Source organism: Malassezia sympodialis, genomic scaffold (assembly GCF_000349305.1).
Source record: "Malassezia sympodialis ATCC 42132 genomic scaffold, msy_sf_9, whole genome shotgun sequence".
Taxonomy (NCBI): Eukaryota; Fungi; Basidiomycota; class Malasseziomycetes; order Malasseziales; family Malasseziaceae; genus Malassezia; species Malassezia sympodialis.
In genome coordinates, this window is record NW_017387807.1 from 545,449 (window position 1) to 560,867 (window position 15,419).

At 61.5% G+C, this 15,419-nt stretch overlaps 9 protein-coding genes across 9 annotated transcripts; 5 read left to right on the forward strand and 4 right to left on the reverse strand.

Annotated features, from left to right (window-relative positions):
* Positions 1 to 666: 666 nt before the first annotated feature.
* Positions 667 to 2,265, forward strand: MSY001_2055 (uncharacterized protein; the record flags this gene model as incomplete). The annotated part of the gene is made up of 1 exon (XM_018883889.1): positions 667 to 2,265. One exon carries the CDS (start codon positions 667 to 669, stop codon positions 2,263 to 2,265), a length of 1,599 nt encoding a protein of 532 aa, XP_018740603.1.
* A 5-nt stretch (positions 2,266 to 2,270) lies between these two features.
* MSY001_2056 (uncharacterized protein) lies at positions 2,271 to 3,221 on the reverse strand (the record flags this gene model as incomplete). Its single annotated transcript, XM_018883890.1, has 1 exon — positions 2,271 to 3,221. One exon carries the CDS (start codon positions 3,219 to 3,221, stop codon positions 2,271 to 2,273), a length of 951 nt encoding a protein of 316 aa, XP_018740604.1.
* An 843-nt stretch (positions 3,222 to 4,064) lies between these two features.
* On the forward strand, positions 4,065 to 7,178 carry MSY001_2057 (uncharacterized protein; the record flags this gene model as incomplete). Its single annotated transcript, XM_018883891.1, has 2 exons — positions 4,065 to 4,368; positions 4,390 to 7,178. 2 exons carry the CDS (start codon positions 4,065 to 4,067, stop codon positions 7,176 to 7,178), a joined length of 3,093 nt encoding a protein of 1,030 aa, XP_018740605.1.
* An 8-nt stretch (positions 7,179 to 7,186) lies between these two features.
* On the reverse strand, positions 7,187 to 8,155 carry MSY001_2058 (uncharacterized protein; the record flags this gene model as incomplete). The annotated part of the gene is made up of 1 exon (XM_018883892.1): positions 7,187 to 8,155. One exon carries the CDS (start codon positions 8,153 to 8,155, stop codon positions 7,187 to 7,189), a length of 969 nt encoding a protein of 322 aa, XP_018740606.1.
* Positions 8,156 to 8,281: 126 nt separating this feature from the next.
* MSY001_2059 (uncharacterized protein) lies at positions 8,282 to 10,348 on the forward strand (the record flags this gene model as incomplete). Its single annotated transcript, XM_018883893.1, has 1 exon — positions 8,282 to 10,348. The coding sequence occupies one exon, from the start codon at positions 8,282 to 8,284 to the stop codon at positions 10,346 to 10,348; it is 2,067 nt and encodes a 688-aa protein (XP_018740607.1).
* Positions 10,349 to 10,412: 64 nt separating this feature from the next.
* Positions 10,413 to 11,099, reverse strand: MSY001_2060 (uncharacterized protein; the record flags this gene model as incomplete). Its single annotated transcript, XM_018883894.1, has 1 exon — positions 10,413 to 11,099. The coding sequence occupies one exon, from the start codon at positions 11,097 to 11,099 to the stop codon at positions 10,413 to 10,415; it is 687 nt and encodes a 228-aa protein (XP_018740608.1).
* A 149-nt stretch (positions 11,100 to 11,248) lies between these two features.
* MSY001_2061 (uncharacterized protein) lies at positions 11,249 to 12,493 on the forward strand (the record flags this gene model as incomplete). Its single annotated transcript, XM_018883895.1, has 1 exon — positions 11,249 to 12,493. One exon carries the CDS (start codon positions 11,249 to 11,251, stop codon positions 12,491 to 12,493), a length of 1,245 nt encoding a protein of 414 aa, XP_018740609.1.
* Position 12,494: 1 nt separating this feature from the next.
* On the reverse strand, positions 12,495 to 13,286 carry MSY001_2062 (uncharacterized protein; the record flags this gene model as incomplete). The annotated part of the gene is made up of 1 exon (XM_018883896.1): positions 12,495 to 13,286. One exon carries the CDS (start codon positions 13,284 to 13,286, stop codon positions 12,495 to 12,497), a length of 792 nt encoding a protein of 263 aa, XP_018740610.1.
* Positions 13,287 to 13,371: 85 nt separating this feature from the next.
* MSY001_2063 (uncharacterized protein) lies at positions 13,372 to 14,108 on the forward strand (the record flags this gene model as incomplete). The annotated part of the gene is made up of 2 exons (XM_018883897.1): positions 13,372 to 13,600; positions 13,624 to 14,108. 2 exons carry the CDS (start codon positions 13,372 to 13,374, stop codon positions 14,106 to 14,108), a joined length of 714 nt encoding a protein of 237 aa, XP_018740611.1.
* Positions 14,109 to 15,419: the final 1,311 nt, after the last annotated feature.

Genomic DNA, 15,419 nt, shown 5'->3' on the forward strand with positions numbered 1-15,419 from the left:
AACTCAAAGAACAAAAATGGGCATGTATCTAAAATCTGCGTGTCAGCTGCTCATCATAAAGAGGCATGGCGATCAGTCGAAAGATGGTGATTAGGTTTTGACTCCGCATCGCAAAGCTCAGCGTGGTGCATGAAAAGACTCGTCCTTTCGCCTGCCATAGTGAACATACCTCTGGATGGATTTCAGTAATGCGCCGCATGGCGCGGTCCACGTCGCCATGTAAAAGCGCATCGCGTATGTAGGCGCGGGCCTGCATAGCATGCCGGTCCTGCGGCATACTTAGAGCGGCATCGTCAGCCAGGTTCTCTGCCGCTTCTTCATGACCATGCAAAATCAGGTACTGTAGCACGATGGAATCGAGATCCCTGTAGTTAGCCTGCTCACAGGCATGATTGGCATCAGGAAGCAAAAGAACTTGTATCCTCATAAGAGATAGGAGAGATTCCCACTTTTGCGAATAAAGTCTCATCCGCTAACCTGGTCGGACCAGATACATACTCATGAGAGACTGGGGCCCCTAGCAGTTTCGAAGCCCAGGGCGACTCACCCATGGCCGGCCTACATGGAAACGGGTTGAAAATAAAAAGACGACCGCGGCGGCGTGGACAGTCTCTATCACGTGATATACAACCGTCGCGTGCACGGTGGCCGTTGCTCGTGCCGACGATGGCGACGTCGTCGGTGTACTACAAGTTCCGCTCGCAGCGCGAGCCCCAGCGGCTCACGTTCGACGGAACTGGTATCAGTGTATGGGACTTGAAACGTGAAATTATCCTTCAAAACAAAATGGGGAAGGGAGCGGACTTTGATTTGGCTGTGTACGACGCCGATACCGATGAGGAGTTCAAGGACGATAATGTCACGATCCCCCGTGCATCACATGTCACTGTTCGGCGACTTCCTCCTTCAAAACCAGGCAGAGGTACTGCACAACTGTATGTGGCTGATCTCCAGGCACCGGTCGCGGGTGCTGCACAAGAGGCTTCGTCCATCTCAACGATGGGGGGTCAGAGCGTGAGCACACCATACCGGGGCCCGATGACCAAGCGCTTCGACGGGAATGATGAGCCTGCGAATGTTGCGCCTATTACATCATCGGCGATCGATAGCCAGCAGGATGAGGCATCAAAGATTGCCGCCATGTTTCAAGCTTCAAGCGAGCAATGGGAAGAGACCCAAGCACGTATGGCCAATGCGACCTACCGGGAACGCAGTGGCATGCCACGCCGAGGCCCGCCCCCCGGTCGGGGTGGCTACGCGGCTCCTGCGGTCGAGCGCCCGCCGCCGCCGCCCGGCTTTATCTGCTACCGCTGTGGGCAAAAAGGGCACTGGATTCAAGACTGCCCAACGAATGACAACCCCGAGTACGATAACCGCCGATTCAAGCGGACGACGGGTATTCCCAAGAGCATGCTTCGCACGGTGGAGCAATCGACAGCCGAGACCATGTCTGGCGTCATGGTCACGGCTGATGGCTCATATGTGATTGCGACGCCCGACGCAAGCTCCTGGCAGCGGAGCCGCGCGCGCTCACGACCACTGTCGAAAACGGATGTGTACCAATCGGTACCGTCAGATCCATCGTTAGCTTGCCCGTTGTGTAGCAAACTGCTGCGCGAGGCCGTCAAGACGAGTTGCTGTCAGACGTCATTTTGTGAAGAATGTGTCCAGACCTACCTATTTGAGCACGACTTTGTGTGTCCCGAATGTGAGAAGCGTATCCCGGACCTTGAGATGCTAAAGATCGACGATGTCAAGCGTAAACTCGTGCGTGAATATATTGATAAGGCCATCGAGCGCAGCGAAGAGGCGCTCGAGCAGGGCACGGGCGTCGACGACGAAGCGGCACAGCAGGCGGCTGTATCCGAGTTTGCCGCGGCAGGGACCGTGTCGAAGGCGTCCGAGGCGCCACAAGATGACAAGAACGTGCCTGATAGTGCGCCGGCGCCTGCTAAGCCCGCTGCGCCCGCTACACCTACGGCGTCCGCTGCACCCTCCGATACCCCTGTGATGCCGCCTGTCCCTCCCGGTGGCTTTAACCCAGTGTTTGTACAGCAACTGGTCACCATGCTTCAGAATCCTCAACTACCACCGCCTTTGCGAATGCAGGCCCAAATGCAACTGCAGTTCCAGCAGATGCTCTTCTTCCAAGCATGCGCGAGTGGCGCGCGACCACCTGGCATGCCTGGGCCCCCCGCAGACGCAAAGCGCGCGGCACCCTCTGGCGGGCACACACCACCTGGCAAGCAGCCACGATATACCTAATGTAGCTACACGTCCTCTGTAGCGCGACTTAGGAGAAGCCATTCAAAGGTACCGGTCGTCAGAGCCGTGCGCATTTGCCCCTCACGTACATACTGCCCCTGGAGCAGCGCGGCGTCGCTCTCTGGCACGGCCCACACATGAGTCTCTGGCCGGCGGTGCGCCACAAACAGAAAGTAGTCGTCCAGTGGCTGGCCGTCTGGTGTACATGGTGGGGCGCGTGATCCAAAATGCGAGGTGTGTGCGCCGAACGGCTGCTTCGGTGCGCGGGGGTCCCGCTGGTAGTCAACCTGTGTTAGCTCGAACCAGGCGGACAGGCCGCACCAAAATGGCTGTTCCTTGGTCAACGAGCGAATTTTGTAAGCAATGAGCACCTCTGTGGTGGGTGATATAGTGGTCAGCGAGATCAGCGTGCGCAAAAGAGGAGCAAGGAGCTCCGGAAAATACACGAGGTCCGAGCACAGAATATGTGTGGGCGGCGCGGTGCTGGTAAGGACGGCATGCGCCGCGTCATGGTCGCCCCATGGCAAGGCACACACATGTATAGCAACATGCGTGCAAGCACAAGTACTTGCGTTGCGCTCCAGCAGCGGGCACACGTCCGGGAGGTCGGTGAGCACGACGGTGCCGCGTCCGCCCTGCCGATCGAGGGCCTGCGCGGTCGCCAGGCCGGCCGTACCTACACCTGCTCCGAGCTCCAGCACAGTTACTTCGTCTGCTTGCAGGAGAGTGCGCGGCGGGTCCCATGTGCCAGTGCCCTCGGCCAAGTACGCCAGAAACAAATAGGCCGACTCCCTACCATGAGTGCATCGTACGGACCATATACGCCCGGCAATGCCGTACGTAGCGATATCACCTGCAGAATCACGGTACCATGCCTCCGTGTCTGCGCTGGACCGCGGCGCGCTTGGACATAGCGAGAGTGCCGCCGGAAAATTGGGCCGCGCGGCCACGGACATGGACGGCGTCACACAGGTGGACTGTGCGTAAGAATATGACACCTCGGCCGAGCCCCATAGCGAGCGGCGCGGTCGGCAGCGATCGGTCTGTGACGCGCGATGAGGCGGTCGGGCAGCTCAAGGAAGCCGCGCCCGGTCATCCGCCATGAAAATGTGCAGCTTGGCAGTGGTGCAGGTGTGACGTCAGCTCCAATTATCGTACCTGGCCACAATGCGTTTCCCAGCGCGCCAGTGGGCTTGTCGCCGGCAAATGCGGCTGGCGGTCCTTCAGCACCCGTGCAGCCAGGCGCAGTGCCTCCTGCGGCGCCCTCACCGACTAATGCGGTCCCCGCATCGGCGCCTTTTATACCTATGGGGCATGCGCCGCCAATTCCTCTGCCACCTGATGAGCCCGAGCCAGATGTGTCGGCCACATTGCCGGCGCCGCCGACGCCTCGGCCGGTGCCTGTATCGGCAACCCCCACACCACCGCCTGTGCCCTGGCCGCGACACTCGCCTAGCGTGCCTTCCACGTCGGCACCTGTGGGTGGTCCAAGCGCTGAGAGCCACCCGCCGCCGCCCCCGGTGCCCAAGGAGACTGCGAGCGACCACTCGCCTGCACCTGTGCAACGTGTCTCTCTCTCGTCTGATGCCAGCGCCGCGAATGCCTCGCCTTCTCTGCACAACCGTGGAGCTCGTGATCGGCTGCGTCCGGCCATGCGTGAGTCGCCTGTGCCAGTGCAGGCCAAGCGAGTAGGCTCACTCACGCAGGAGCGTGCGCTTGCTGATGCGCGGCAACAGCAAAAGTTGCGCTTACTGCGACAAGCTGAGCGGGAGCGACGTGGCTCATATGTTCCTCACCGCATGGTGCCCCAAGCGAGTCGGTCTGTTCGCGCGTATGTGGACGCAAGCGATGAGGAGCGTTTCCGGCTTTTGCATGCGGTGCTGCGCAAGCTCACGAACGAGTGGGGCTTTTTGCTCGATGCTGAGTTCAATCCAGTCCGCCTATCACTGGCACTACTGCCGACTGGCTCGCTGCATGCGCACGCAGGCGAATTTGCGTCGCTGGCCTCGTTAATCGAGTCATCGCTGCAGGGCACGTTGGACGACCACTACGACTCGTTTGCGACGGCAATCACAGTGCATCACGGTATGATATCGGCGCTTGGTACGTCACAAGACGGTATAGCCGCGACACGGCGAAAGCTGCAACATGCGCGTGATGCACTGGGTGCACGGCGCGCCGACTTTGAGCAAATGTGGCACCGGCTCGAAAGCGTCAAAGAGGCGATGCGTGTGCTGGGTCTCCTTGAGCAGCTGCGCGGCGTGCCTGAGGAGCTAGAGTCGCTTATGACTGCGAAGCAGTTCCTAGACGCGACCCAGCTGCTCATGCGCTCACTCCGCATGATCCAGCGTGCCGACCTGGCCGAGCTTGGCGCTACGGCCGACTTGCGTGCGTATCTCCGCACACAGGAGCATGCACTCCTAGATATCCTGATTGAGGAGCTGCAGAGCCACCTGTATCTGAAGAACTACTGGTGCGATACGCGGTGGCGCGCCTATGTACCGGGGCAGGACGACCTGCCGGACGTGGTGCTGGGCGCCGATGCCCCGGAAAGTACGAGTGCTCCGTCGAAGCTGCTGCCGTTCTTGGGCGCGGTGCGCGCACGTATTCCGTACCAGGATCCTGCGCGCAACGAAGCCGAAATACGCCGCGCGGACGAGGCACGCGAGGCGGAGGCGGACTCCCCTGAAGCGTCTGCGGCGAGCTACGAGGAGGACAGTTTTACGTACATGAGCATGTTGCTGGAGTCGCTCAGTCAGCTTGGAAAGATGGGATACGCGCTAGACACTCTGGCGCAGCTTGTGCCGATGGAGCTATACCAGCTCGTCGACGCCACGATTGAGGAAGTGCAAGCGCGCCATGAGGCGCGCACAAGTGGCTCGACAGCTGTGCGGGTCGAGGCCGTGCTGCTTGCGCCGCACGCGACGCATTCGGTGCTGGACGATGGGCATCCACGGCGCTCGTTCTCGCTCCGCGGTGCGCCTCCGCCCCGCATTCACGCGAGCACCGAGCTGGCGGCGCTCCAGCGCGACACAGAGACGATGCGCGACTTTTTCTGGACGCTCTTTTCTAAACTCGAGGCGGTGCTTTGTGCGCACCGCGCCGTGCAGGAGGTCGCGGGCGTGCTCATTGCGCGCGCGAACCCTGACGATGGGCATGCCGCGGACCGCGCGAGTGCCGAGACGGGTCCCGCTGCACTCGCGCGCGTCTGGGACGCCGTGCAGCACGAAATCCAGGCGCTGCTCATTGATTACCTGGCTGAGGACGCGGAGCGTGCGCCGACTACGCAGGCCGTTGTTCCGCTGGATGTGGTGCTGCGGGCGCCGCGGTACGAGCGTGAGCGCAATACGCTGTTCCGCCTGCGTGTGCCGACGCGGCCCAGTGGCTCGATCAAGGCGGCCGCCGACGTGGTCGATGCGGCGCTGCATGCGAATGTGCCCGGGCTCGTTGGACAGGACGCGTCGCAGCAGGCGGTGCTAGAGCCGCGCGCGCGCGGCGACGAGCACCTTGGCACGGGTCACCGACGTCTTGTCACGCCGTTTACATTCACCGCCTCGGTGCTCATTCCCCCGACGCTCGCATTTGTGCGTCGCGCGGCGCTAGTCCTTCCCTCGGACGTGGCCACTGGCGGCGACTTTTCCCTGTTCCTCCAAGCGTTTGTGCAAGAGCGCTTTTTGCCGCTGCTAGGCAGCCAGGTGCAGACTCTTGTGCAGAGTCTATCGCATGCCCCTGACGCATTCCATGCAGAGCCTGGTGCGCGGGTCCGCGCGGCGCGGCCGGTAGTGCGCAGTGCCGTGCAGCTCGTGTCGCTCGTGGACAGCCTGTACTCTATGATGCAAGCGGCGCCGTTCCAGCACGCGTCTTACACGCGCCTAGTGATTCTGGCGTTCCTGGCATTCTATGAGGCATGTAATGCGCGATACAAAGCGCTTGTGGCCGAAGACGCCGAGGTGCTAGGTGGCCCATGCATGCTGAGTGCTGTTTGGGTCCAGCGCCCCGAGATGTATGCGTGCCTTGCTGCGGCGCTGGAGGCGGACCCCACGAGCGTGCGCGCAGCCGACTGTCGGCGCGCCGAGGCGCGCAACGAGCTGCGTCTCGCAGAGGCGTATGAGATTCGACGCAGTGACCTCATCACGTCTCGTAAGCGGTTCCTGGCGCTAGGTGCGCTGCAGCACAGCCTGCACTGGCTCAGCACGCACCTCCAGCAGTTCCGCGTGGGCGACGAACGTGAGGTGGGCGATGGCTTGCCGCTGCCCGCGACGCCCGCATTAGCGAGTACGTGGGCGGATGTGCCGCGCATGTACACGACGCTCGCGCACACGGTGCTGATGACGCTGCGTGTGGAACTGCGGCTCAAGACGCTGCAGGCAATGGCACAGGCGATGCAGGGCGCGTATGTGACGGACGTGCACAACCTGGAGCCGGACGTGCACGTGGTCGACCTCAATACGGAGCTCGCGGCGTGCCACGAAATGTTCAAGGAGGCCATGCTGCCTGAGCACCATGCGTTTGTGTTTGACGGACTTGACGTGCTGATGGATGCGCTACTCACGCAAGCGGTGACGCGCCTGCCGGCGATCAATCGCTATGGCGTGACGAAGATGCTGCGCAACATCCTGAGTGTGCAGCAGAACCTCAAGAATATTGTCGACGAGCCGCGGCGTATTGACTTGGAGCGCAGTAAGCGCCTTTGGGAGCTCCTCACCAAGGAGCCAGAGCAGTGGCTTGCCGCGCTGCCGACGCCGCCGCCGTACACGGCCGCCGAATACCTCGCGGTGGTGCGCCTCAGTCTAGGCCTCGATGACGCGAAGCAGGTCCAGCCGCTCGCCGGCACAACGCATCAGCCCGTACCGGAAGGGCGCTTTGCCGCATGTGTCGACCAGTTGCATCGCGCGTGGCGCGCTGATCCGTAGTCTATTCACTACACATCCAGTTCCTCGAGGCGCCGGCCACGGCTCAGCTCCATATCGCGGCGCGAGCGCGCGCCCTGCCCGCGGTTATCGCGACGCATGGGGCCGCGTACGCCGCCACCCATGCCAATCGGAGCGCTTCCGCCCCACAGTACCTGCAATGTGGCTTTGACGACATTCATGGCATTCGATGAGCCATACACGGCGGCGCCGAGGTCCGTGAAGCCGGCGGCGCGCGCGATCGGGTGGATCACGTTCGGCACACGCAAGCCAAAGCCGGCCGGACGCGGCCGAATCGCAACGCGCGTAGCGCCCCAGCGCCCCTCGACGGGCGTCTCGACGGTATTCGCGCCGCTTTTGGAGCGGTGCACCGAGACGAGGTCCATGTTTTTCACCGCGGCATGAAACGCTTTTTTGTTCGCACGCCCTGCATTAGCGTCTTTGCCTTCGCCGTAGCCCACAAGCCCGCGGCCATTGCCCGCCACGACAAGGGCGTACCAGCTGGCCACTCGGCCCTTGCCGGTCATGTTCACGACGCGCTTTAGCTGGATGTTGTAGCGGTGCAGCGCCTGCACTTCGCTCGCACTCAGCGGTGTGACGGAACTCAGGTAGCTTTCCGAGTTGACTTCTTCGCCGCCGCCGCCGCCCGCTTGCATCATCGTCTGGATCGCCGGCGGGGGCGTCGCAAAGTGGCGTTGCTCGTCGTTGTACAGTGTCACACTACCGCCATAAGGGCTCACCTCATCAGGTTTGACATGGTGTGTCGGCCCATCCAGCACGCGATCGCGCGACTGAAGTAGCCGCGGAAACTCCTTCAGGTCCCACTTGGTGAAGAGAATCGGCAGCGCCCGCTGCATCGCGGACGGCGCCGTCTTGCGCACAGCTACCTGCGTAGCCTCAGTCGATTCGTGCCGCACCATGGGCCGCACAGCTGCCACAGCACGCGCAGCCCAGCCACGCCCCTGCGCCAGCAGCGTCATCGTGGGGCTCGCTGCGAAGGCGGCCGGCCGCGAAGACGAAGGCCCTCACGTGACGCGACACACGGCGTGACGTGACAGCCCTCCGCTGGGTACGCTGTCATCGTCTCTGACCCTGGCGCCGAGCCCATGCAGGATACACCCGTATCCTCCCCGCCACTGCGCGCGGGGCTGGCGACTGCGCCTGAGGTTAATACACAACCTATGCATATGGCCCGCGCCGGGTCGCTCGATGGCGCAGCGAGCGACGCACATCGGCGCCCGAGCGACCCTCTCGTCACGGCGGCTTCTCAGACGAGCTCGGTCCCGTGGCATGCGTTTGCGCCTGTCGGCTCCAATCTTTCTACACAGCCCTCGCATGCCATGCTATTCCTCCCATCCGACGGCGGCGTCGAGTCGGTGACCCTGCCGCCTCGGCCGCTTTCGGCCGCGGATATGCGCGCCCCGTCGTTCGCCCGGCCAGAGTCGCATACTCTGTCCACGAACAACACATCCCCCCGCAGTACGTGCCCTGCTCCCCTCTCACGCGCGAACTCGCCGTACCTGCGCCGCACGCGCCGCGAGGAGGCAGACGACCCGTCGCGTGTGACACTTCATGGGGCCGCAGCTGGGGCGCACGCCGCTGGCGACGAGCGCACGCAACTTGTCGTACACAACCTGCCGCCGCATGTGCGTTGGCAGGACCTCAAGGATCTTTTTCGCCGCGCAGGCACTGTGCTCCGCGCCGATGTCCATCTGAATCCAGATCCACGTGTAGGCGCATGTATCGGCACGGTGCTCTTTGCCACCGAGTCAGACGCTCATCGCGCGATCAATACACTCCATGGATACACGTGGCATGGACGCATTCTCGAGGTCGTGCTCGATCACGAGCTTGTGACGTCAGAGACGGACCGTCGTTCTTCACGCGTGGGTCTAGAGACCGAGGGTCTTGTCGCCCGCACGGCTGCTGTGGCCCAGCCGATTTCACGAGATGGTGCCCCGGGTATGCCCGATGCTTTGGCGCCAGGGCATGGCCTGCCACCCCGTGCATCGGGCGATGCTTGGCCTGCGGTGTCATTGCCGTTCCCTGGCCGCGTGTTGTTTGTCGGTAATTTGCCCTTCCACTGCCAGTGGCAGGACCTGAAAGATCTGTTTCGTGCGGCCGGCAACATACAGCGTGCCGATGTCGCGCTGAACGCCGAGGGCCGCAGCCGTGGTTTTGGTACTGTGCTCTTTGCGTCGCCAGAGGATGCCCAGACGGCCGTACGCCTATATCACGGGTATGAGTACAGTGGGCGCACGCTCAAGGTCCACTTTGACCGGCACGCACACTATGGCCCCTCGGTGCCCGGCGTCCCCACGGACCCGTCGCAATACACGGCCGCATTCCAAGTGGCGGGCCCCACGACGCACGCGAGTGGGCCGAATGGGCCGCCGCTCCCCCTTGGCATGCTCGATGGTCGCGACGCCTGGGCTGCGCCGCCATCGGATCTTGCGCCGCGCGGTGCCGGTGTGCCCCATCCTGGACGGATTGCACTGCCGCCACTCTCGTTCCCGACGCCCGCACCTGTGACGCCCGGTGTCCCCCTGACACCCGGCATGCCCAGCTTCCTGATGCGCTCAGTGCTAGAAACGCCCCCCATATACCCCTACATGATGAGCCCCGGCGTCGCCTTTACGCCGGCGGGTATGCCTTACGTGAGTGCGGCACCTGGCGGCCCGGCGGATGCATCGATGGGCCTACCGAGCTACATGCACCCGGGCGTGGGTGGTTTTATGCCGGCCGGCACCGGCGTCTTGCCGCCTACGCCTCACTGGTCGCAGCAGCCAGCGCGACCGCGAGCGCGCACAGGCTCTGTGTCGCACACGACTGCGAACCGCGATGCTCCTGCCCCTGTGGGAAGTCATCGTGCAGGGCCCGTGCCTGGCGAGTATCCGTTCCCCGTGGCCCCTCAAGAACAGTCTGCTGAGGCCACGGATGCGCCTCCTGACGATGAGAGTGCGACTGCAGATGCCGACGGAGCGAGTATGCTGCCTAGCACGCGCGACCTGACGAATGCGATCGCCAAACTGAGTGTGCGTGGCACGGCACGTGCCAAGCAGGCTCCCGACGATCTCGGTGAGCGTGCCGCGGCGGGCGAAGCCTTGTCGCGTCTACGGCGCGACTTGGCCGCTAAGGAGGTTACGCGTTCGGCCATCCCGGACGCCGAATAGCGTAGCCATGCACGGTTGCACGTACGTGAGCATCTCCCGGGTCGTCAGGAAACATTGGCTGCGGTCAGGTGAATAGACGTACCGACAAAAGCCATTCCTCCAGCTTGGTATACGTATAGTGGCGCGCCTCGGCCAGGGGAAAAAAGGAGAGATCGCGCTCGGCAAGATGCGGGCGATGATGGCTAAAGAAGACGAGCACCTGCGCGTTAGGACGCGCGGCCAAGCACCGATCGACCGTGTCAAGCAGAGCAGGGTGAGCTTGGTGATTAAAAATGAGATCGGACATGAGAATCAAATCAAAGCCTTGCGGCGCATGTGCCAGGAGGGGTGTTACGTCGGCGCCCCATATATACCCTTGCGCCACGGTACGTGGGGCCGTGCACCCATTTTGTGCGAGGTTGTGCGCGAGATTCTTCATCAAGTCAGGGTCAGGGTAGTCGGTGGATACGACGCGCCGTGCGCCCAGCTTGTCGCATACGATGGACGGTAGACCAGACGCGGCGCCTAGTTCAAGCACATCCTTACCGGCCACACACGTGCAATGTGTCTCGAGGAAGCGCGAGAGTGTGGGCGCTGCATTCCACAGGTAGTGGCCCCACAGGGGATGCGAGCCGACGAGCTGCAGTCGCACGTGTGTGCCATTCTCCATGGTATGGGTCGCCTCAGTGGGCGGCGGCGTCGGTGGCCGAAAGCCGGCCGGCTCTTCAAAAAGCGCCCAGTCGCCAGGCGTCGTCTCACCGTCGTCACTCATACCGTCGTCGGCGTGCCATCTCCGTCGTACGCTCGTCGCATCACGTGCACACATGCGTTATCTGATGAAGCATCAGCCCACCGCCGTGGCCATGTTGCGGGGGTGGCGCGCCCTCTCTGCGTACGAGAATGCACCTCTCTGAGAGCGCGATGATAGAGCCACAGCCTCTTCCGGCTACAGACCCGCAGAACATTGTGCAGCCTACCAAGGAGTGGGTCCTCCCAGCGCGATGCAAGCCAGGTCGAAAGCTCTCGAACAATGTGCCCATGACCAAGCGCAAGGCGCAAAATCGCGCCTCACAACGGGCTTTTCGCGAACGCAAGAATGCGTACCTTGTTGAGCTTCAGCAAAAAGTTGCACAGTTTGAGGCCCGCGAGGTCGAGGCTAATATTCAGATGCAGCACATCGCACTCCAGTACCGCCAGGAAGCTGAGGCGCTCCGAGCCGACAATGCGCGCCTCACACAGCAATGCCGCGAACTCGTCCAGCAGGTACAAGTGCTGCAGCACACCGTAAAGAACCAGAGTGACGAAGGCAGTACGCCGCACACTCGCAAGGCGCCGCAATCGTCTAGGAGCTGCTCCCCAGCGAAGCGCGCGTCCATGTCGCCCTCCCCGCCAAGGGCACCGGTGCCAGCCGCTCTGCCTTTGCCCCGTCCGCTGGCGGACGATGAGGAAGACGTACTGGATATTGACTGTATATTTTGTCCGGGCAAGAGCCAATGCGTATGCCGCGGCCATGCCCTTTTGCCTGTGGACGACGCGAGTCCCACGCTAGGAACATCGTCTGCCGTTGCTCTACCGGTCCGATCCATGACACAGAAACGTTTATGGTACACAGTGGACTCGACGGGCCAGATACCCCGCCCCAGCCCTCCAGCCCCGGCCTCGTCCTCACTCAAGTCGCCACCACATCCGGGCTATGTGCGCATTCGACGGCGCACGCACAACTCTGCAAAACCTTTCACACACTTATGGATGACGCGGCCTGCCACACGTTCGTGCACAGGCGATCCACAGACGTGCGACGCGTGCCAATCGGATCCGCAGCTGCAGGAGTTTTGCCGATCCGTTTCACAACATCCCGTGTCAGCGGCACGTGGAACGCAGGCCCACGAAAGTGTGCCAGCGGCTTTCCAGAGACTTCAGCGCCATCCAAACTTTCCCAAGAGTCGCGCTGGTCTCGACATACTGGCAGAAGTTGTCTCGCACGACTCAGTTGGCGATGCCCCCAGGGCAGGGCCGCAAGATGCGCTCAAGACCGAGCGGTCTTCCATCCTTGTGAGCACATCGGCTGTGTCCGAGGCACTGGCCCTCCTTGACAAGCGGGCGCCTGATATAGCTTGCCCTTGCCCGTGGGCCCAAACCTCATCGCGGCTCCCTTGGCCTAGGTAGATTACAGATTGGCTCGGAACTGGAGGGACGAATCATCAGGTGCATACGGATCGCGCCAATCTGCACCCATGCCAGGCTCCGTGTTGTTGCTAGGCACGAAGGAAAAGTCCCATGGACGCTCCTCGCCATGCGGTAGGAACGATGTGTGTCCGTGGTATATCGGCCGCCAAATATCTCCGGAGCGTACGTACTTGCTCACACTCGCGGTCGCCGCACGTACTTCCAAATGTGCGACATCCTCGTACGAGCTTCTCGTTTGGAGCATGCGCCCTAAGGCAATGGCTGGCGCCGCATGTGTCACGAACATGACGCGCTCGACATTCCAAGATTGGCAGCGCTTTTCGATGCGGTGCATGACCTCTCTCATACGTAAATGAAGATGCTCTTGGCTCTCACCCATCGGATCAGGATACAGTAAGGGCGTCCAACGCGTGTCAACGCGTGGAAATAGGCGCACCACATGCTCGGGCGCCCTAGGACTCGGATGCCGTCCGGTGGAAGCGGGCCAGACAGGTGCAAACCACTCAGCCAGACCAGGCTCAACTACGAGCGCGATATTTGGCAGTGCGTCAGCAATCGGCATCGCCGTCCGCAGGCACCGAGTGTAGGGCGAGCACACGAGGAGCTGCGGCTGCTCATTGGCGGGCATAGCAGCAACGAAGTGGGCCAAGTGCTCTAGCTGTTCCTCGCCACGCGCCGTAAGCGGAGGATCGCGTGCAACGTCCGACGCCAATCCGAACATATTGTGATTCATGCGGTGCGCATGCCGCACAACATACAGCGTCGTCAGCATAGCAGAGCGTCAAGCCATCACGCTCAGTCCTACCTCCACATATACCGCTTGCTGGCGCGGCTACCAACACCTTGCGTGCCTTAAGATGGACGCGTTTCTAGCGGCGCATGCACCCAATGCGCGTGTTGATGGGCGACCTTGGATCACGCTGACCTTTGCACAGTCTCGGGATGGCAAAATTGCCGGCGCACAGAAGCAACCACTACGTCTCAGCGGCCCCACGAGTATGCAAATGACACACAAACTGCGCGCTGCGCATGATGCCATTCTTGTGGGCATAGGTACGATACTTATGGATAACCCACGTTTAAATGGTACGTGGCGCTGCTAATAATAGTGCGTCTGGATGGGTACCAAGGACCCTCGCCTCGGCCTGTGGTGCTGGATAGCTACCTGCGAACACCACCCTCCTGCCGGCTGCTGCAAGTAGCTAGGCCCCTTCGCCCCCTCCTAATCGCAGCTGAGCCTCGTGCAGATGAGGCTGATGCATGGAATGCTCGTCGCCATGCTCTGGAGGCAGCGGGCGCACATATACGCACTGTGCCGCGGCATGGTACGACGCTAGCCTGGGACGCGATTCTCAAGGTTCTAGCCTCTGAAGGCGTACATGCGCTTATGGTTGAGGGCGGCTCAGGCGTTATCGACAGTCTATTGCAAAGTCGTGTCGTACCTGATGTGGTGATTGTTACCGTGTCGCCTCTCGTTGTGGGGGAGCTTGGCTATGGGTATACAACGCGGTTGTCGGATCAGTCGGCCTGGCAGTCTGTTCAAACGCTTGCCCTAGAGCCTGATACCATAGTGGCATGGAAGTACCAGCCCTAGAGTGGCGAAAATATGCTCGATACGAGAGTCGTCGCTTCGTTCATACGAGCGCGCTCTTCAAAGAGCCGTCGAGATGTTGCGACTATATCGTCAAGCGAGAGTTCATGATCCTTGCACACAGGAAGGCCTGCAAGTCCTGACGTGGTGAGATACTGGGCTAGCGACGCCAATTGCTTTTCAGCTCGGTCGAGTGCGCCATAGACGCTAGTCGCGTCGGCCTCGTTCGCCAGTGAGTAGGTACTGGGGTGAGTGTACGAGTACATACATGCGATTAAACAGCTCGTCCATCGCGCGCTGTGTCTGCGGAAGATGTATGCTAGACAGAGAATCCAGAGACTCTGATATCGACACGGTATGGGTAGGGTCCGGCAAGGCTGGTAGCAAGGCTGTCGGCTCTCCAGCCGGTGGTGTCGGTGCCCCGCTCATTCGTGGATGTAGTAGCTTAGTCAGCGTGATCGTTGCCCTGGGCGGGGACGAGTGCCGATCGATCGCGTCGGGCGGCCACCGATGAGCGAAGTGTCAGGCAAGAGCGCAGACGGCCCAGAGAGGCTGCCCGCTCTGCCTGATATGCGTCTCGAGCAGTTTTTTCTAGCCACATTGCGCGGACATATATTTTTGGATGATAGGGTCGCCGCTGACCAGCATGGCACGCCCAACACAGCGTGGGAGCGTGTAGCACACATTGCATGGTGCGTACTACTCACTGACGCAGGTGGCCACTGTTGTATCAACTCTTCTGGGAGCAGATCGTCTCTCCGATTTGGCAGGGCATGTTGTGGGGGCTGGGCGGTGTGGCGCTGTACCATGCGAGATTTGTATTTGCCAAGGTGCATGCCCAGCGTCCGCCCCCTGTTACACCAGGTCGCTCTGCCAAGCCATTCCTTTCTCAGCTACTCGCGCGGCTAGGACTTGGAGGTCTCGCTATTTAGGACCTAGGTGCTCGTCGCACCACCGGCCTGCTCCGCATGTGTCTTCACCTCATTGGTACAGTCAGCAAGTGCCTGCAGTTTACCCAGGCATTTGCCTGTTAATTCTTCATCGGACGCGTGCCTATTCACCAAAAGGCACTCGTCGTAGTCACGGATAAGGTGCCCACACTGCTGTTTCATCGTCTGCAAGAGGGGCACGGCCTGGGCTGCACAGTCCGCCAGCGCTTGTTGTTCCTTTACGCATTCTGCCTGGTTTCCTTTGCTGGCCAGTATGCAGCGTTGGAACGTCGCTCCCGTGAGTCAGGTACACGTACATAACGGTCCTTGGCAATGCTTGCCGACCGTTTCCATCATCGGCTCCATGGACGAAGTGGAGGAAGAA